Raw genomic sequence first — 4649 nt, forward strand, 5'->3', positions numbered from 1 at the left:
TATGTGCCATTTCAAACAAAGGCAAGAGATTAAGAGAACATGTTATTTTATATTCACTTGAGACAGGGAGAACATATTTCATGTGGAGGATTCTTTTCATTTGGTAAATGACCAAATTATTTCATATTCCTGAATGAACCCAAATGCATATAGGGTTCAACAAGGATAAAGACATCACTTTTCTAAACATGTGTTTGTCGCTAATGCACTGCAAAATTTTGATACACTGCAAAAACCTCTTTGGAAAATTGGCTTGTATTGAAGAACAGACATTACTTCATGGTAAACATGAATTAGATCTTAAGCCCAAATGGACCAAGAAATCAGATCTCTGTGGCTGAAATGAATCCAGCTATGTATTCCCATCTAGAATCAATCTGCCGGTCATTAAAAACGATAAACATGAGGCTTTTGAGACAGTTCTGAAGATCTGAACACTCTTAAAAATAAAGGTTCTTTATTGCACTTTCTGCTTTCAGATCTCAGGTTTGGCACCATCTGGCTGGCTTTCCATATTGTGTTTGAGCACCAAGATGTGCATGACATTCTTAAGCTGTCTTCAAATGCATATGAGATCTGAACACAATTACCAGACAGCCACGATTATGTGCCATTTCAAACAAAGGCAAGAGATTAAGAGAACATGTTATTTTATATTCACTTGAGACAGGGAGAACATATTTCATGTGGAGGATTCTTTTCATTTGGTAAATGACCAAATTATTTCATATTCCTGAATGAACCCAAATGCATATAGGGTTCAACAAGGATAAAGACATCACTTTTCTAAACATGTGTTTGTCGCTAATGCACTGCAAAATTTTGATACACTGCAAAAACCTCTTTGGAAAATTGGCTTGTATTGAAGAACAGACATTACTTCATGGTAAACATGAATTAGATCTTAAGCCCAAATGGACCAAGAAATCAGATCTCTGTGGCTGAAATGAATCCAGCTATGTATTCCCATCTAGAATCAATCTGCCGGTCATTAAAAACGATAAACATGAGGCTTTTGAGACAGTTCTGAAGATCTGAACACTCTTAAAAATAAAGGTTCTTTATTGGCATTTCTGGTTCCATGAAGAACCTTCAACATCCATGGAACAATTGCATTGCACAAAAGGTTCTTTATAATGACAATAGGTTCTTTAGATTATTGTAAAAAAAAAATTTTTTTATTAGCATTTAAGGATTCTTTGCTAAAATAAATAAATAAAATAAGAACAGCATTTACTTGATTTTTTTTTTACATTTAATGTATCCTTGCTAAATAAAAGTATTAATTTTTTCTAAATTTCTTCCAAAAAAGAAGTCTTATTGATTCCAAACCTGTGAACAGTAGTGTGTAATAACAGTAAATTCACTTTTCACAAGTGGTCTCTAGAGTTTAGGACCCCACATAAAATTAATTGTATTACCTTGATAGTTTTTCTAAATCACAGACTGGTTGATACCAATCAGGCACCAGCACAAACTAATACATTTCACAGATTTCTTGAGATAAATGTGAGCTACAACTTTTGGCAGGCACAAATACTATCCATCCATTCGCCATCCAAGTTATGGCACATCAATGAACAGCTTCTGTCACAACACAGATTATAGTGTTGTTGCAGTTTGAAAAAAGGATTTTACCCACAATCCCTTGTTCCTCCCCACAAACTATTCTCTTGATCCACTGTGGCTCTACCGCAGCATCAAAACACCGGTCGTCAGGTTCAAAACCATTTATTTCCAGGCGACTGCACATGGCTAATTTAAACCTAAGTACTGGCACTTTACCTGATAATGACATGTCTTAGGCTGCTATACATCAATCATGTTTCGTCCTCCTCCATCTTCTGCTCTATGTTGTTCTATTCAGAGCTATTGAGTTGTACACCCTTGAATACCTCAGCGCTGTATATAATACATTATAACATTCTCGCTGTATGCTGTATTTTGAACACAATGATCCCGTCTATTAATTGATTTTTTTTTTCATGCTTGGTTCTTTTATGTTTGCCCTGAACGCAAGCCCACACGTCTCTTTTTCCACATGATCTCTGCTTAATGCAGATAAATGAACCAATGACTGGCTAAACACGGAGGCAGGTGTGAAGGTTTACATTTTTGTTCCACATTGCAGAATCTATTGTTATGATGAGAAAATTGACAGCTTTGAGAAGATAACAGCCAAGAGCATTCCTATAATCACACCCCATCAATGTATGACAGCAAAAAAGAGCTAATTACTGTGAATTTAGAACAAACATGTCATGTTAATGTATAGAAGGATATTTTAGGATATCATTATTTTAGTGCAAGCTGCACAAACATTGATTAAACATAGGGTTGATTAAGGTAATATTGGTCACATTTTTTTTGGTAAAAATTAAACATTTTACCGTTTAAAGTGTCCCTATTCACCAGAATTTACTCCATATTTCAAAATGAAAATATATAATTGATTCACACTGATTCTTGAGAGATGAGGCCAAAACATGAACCATAGTTTCATTAGGATGTAGAAGGCCACGGCGGTGGAGTAGATGGTGTAGCTGATGTCCTGGCTGATTAGGCAAACGCCAGCCGTGTTAACGTTCTTCGCCCAGCCACAGAATGGCGGCAGTGTGATTGAGGCAGACACAAGCCACACACCAAAGATCATCTTTGCCATCAGTTGGCCATTTTGTCGAGCAGGGTAGGTCAAAGGGCGGGTGATGCCAAGATACCTGAAATCAAACAAATAGTTTTAAGACATTTTGATGAGATTGTTAATTACATTAAAGCTGAAGTTTGTGATTTCTGGATACTAACATTGCCAAATGAAATTGCAAAATCACTGTCATCATTTGCTCACCCTCAACTAATACTAAAACGATTAAAAACATTTGTTAATTGAAATAAAGCTAAAATAAAACACAAATATAATGTTAAAAAACTAAACAAAAATGTTGCCTTGAAATACTAAAATTACTAGCTGAAATAAAACTTAAACCAAAATAAAACAAAAACTGAAATAAAACAAATGAACTATTAGAATGAAACCATTAAAAAAAACTAATACAAATGACAAAAGCACATAACCAAATTGCTAGTGCTGTCAATTGATTAAAAAAATGTAACTAATTAATCTCATATTGTTTCTGAAATTACAATTAATTGCGATTAATCCCATCTAACATTAAAGTTTTTAAATATACTTTTATATTGCAATAATTTCACATTTAATCAAACAACATAAAGACATAACAACATAAAATTGTTTAATGGCATCTTTGTTTTGTTTTTTTTGACTGACGGCGAGTGTCACTAATACCAACACTACTGATGTCTCTATGAAATTATTTTGTTCCTAATATTTAACCATTGACTATAGCCATTAAACATTACAGTATAATTGAGAGCTATCAATTCTAACATGTATTAGACTTTGAAAAAATAACATTTTATTTAAGTGAACTTAAAACAATCTTCACATAAATCCATTATAATAAATGTCATATTTAGCTACCTGTGCCCTTCAGCAAGTAGGAAATATACAGAAATTGAATAAAGTTATCTAACACTAAATTCTAAATTAAATATAGATGAATCCTTAAAGCTACAAAAGTTATTGATTTCCTCTTTTGTTCTTTGATGAACAGATATCACAGCAGCTGGGTTATTAGGTTACTTTGGCTGCTTTAAGAGCTGCTGCTGCTGAACATGATGCGTATCTGACATCGTATTTTCTTACAACTCTTTACATAAAAGCATCTGCTAAATGACTAAATGTAAATGTAAACTTCATGACTTAATTGGCAACATAACTTCTACATTGCATGCTCGTAGTTTCTTTTGCGCTTTAATATGAAATAACACACAGCACGTGCATGCAATTGAAGAGCACGTGCTACAAGCACAGTATAATGGCTGACAGGACAAGAAAATTCATTTTTACTGACATATGTGACCCTGGACCACAAAACCAGTCATAAGGGTCAATTTTTCTAAATAAATAAGCTTTCCATTGATGTATGGTTTGTTAGGATATGACAATATTTGGCCGAGATACAACTATTTAAAAATATACAGAAATTGAATAAAGTTATCTAACACTAAATTCTAAATTAAATATAGATGAATCCTTAAAGCTACAAAAGTTATTGATTTCCTCTTTTGTTCTTTGATGAACAGATATCACAGCAGCTGGGTTATTAGGTTACTTTGGCTGCTTTAAGAGCTGCTGCTGCTGAACATGATGCGTATCTGACATCGTATTTTCTTACAACTCTTTACCTTTTCTGGCATGCTTCAGGTCTCTACTAATTAGCTGACGAGTTGAATCTGTGTTAGATGAGGGAGACTGTGCTGGGCTGCTCCAGGACAGTTTGGAAAACCACTGCATTTCAGAGACATGTTCTTAAATGTGACTCATATATAACAAATACTTAAATGCATGCACAATTTTAAGGCAGATTTAATTGTCTTTTTGGTAACTTCATAGCTTACATTTCTATTCTATTTTAATTCTACTTTATTTCTCTTCTTTTTTTATTTAAAAAAACACTAGCTTTATATTTTTTCTATTCTATACTTGTTTTTCTTTGTGTTTGTGTTTGTGTGTGTGTGTGTTTGTGTGTGTGTGTGTGTGTGTGTGTGTGTGTGTGTGTGTGTGTATG

At 33.7% G+C, this 4649-nt stretch overlaps 1 protein-coding gene across 1 annotated transcript in view; it reads right to left on the reverse strand.

The window, feature by feature from the left end:
• Positions 1-475: 475 nt before the first annotated feature.
• The window catches only part of LOC107702213 (5-hydroxytryptamine receptor 7-like), a 39008-nt gene continuing 34834 nt past the window's right edge, over positions 476-4649 (reverse strand). Inside the window, exons 2-3 of the mRNA XM_016504457.1 lie at positions 2487-2717; positions 476-557 (exon numbers count right to left, since the gene is read on the reverse strand). Coding sequence (XP_016359943.1) covers positions 476-557; positions 2487-2717 — 313 coding nt within the window. The remainder of the gene's footprint in view (positions 558-2486; positions 2718-4649) is intronic.

This window comes from Sinocyclocheilus anshuiensis, unplaced genomic scaffold (assembly GCF_001515605.1).
Source record: "Sinocyclocheilus anshuiensis isolate Anshui unplaced genomic scaffold, SAMN03320099.WGS_v1.1 scaffold582, whole genome shotgun sequence".
Lineage (NCBI taxonomy): Eukaryota > Metazoa > Chordata > Actinopteri > Cypriniformes > Cyprinidae > Sinocyclocheilus > Sinocyclocheilus anshuiensis.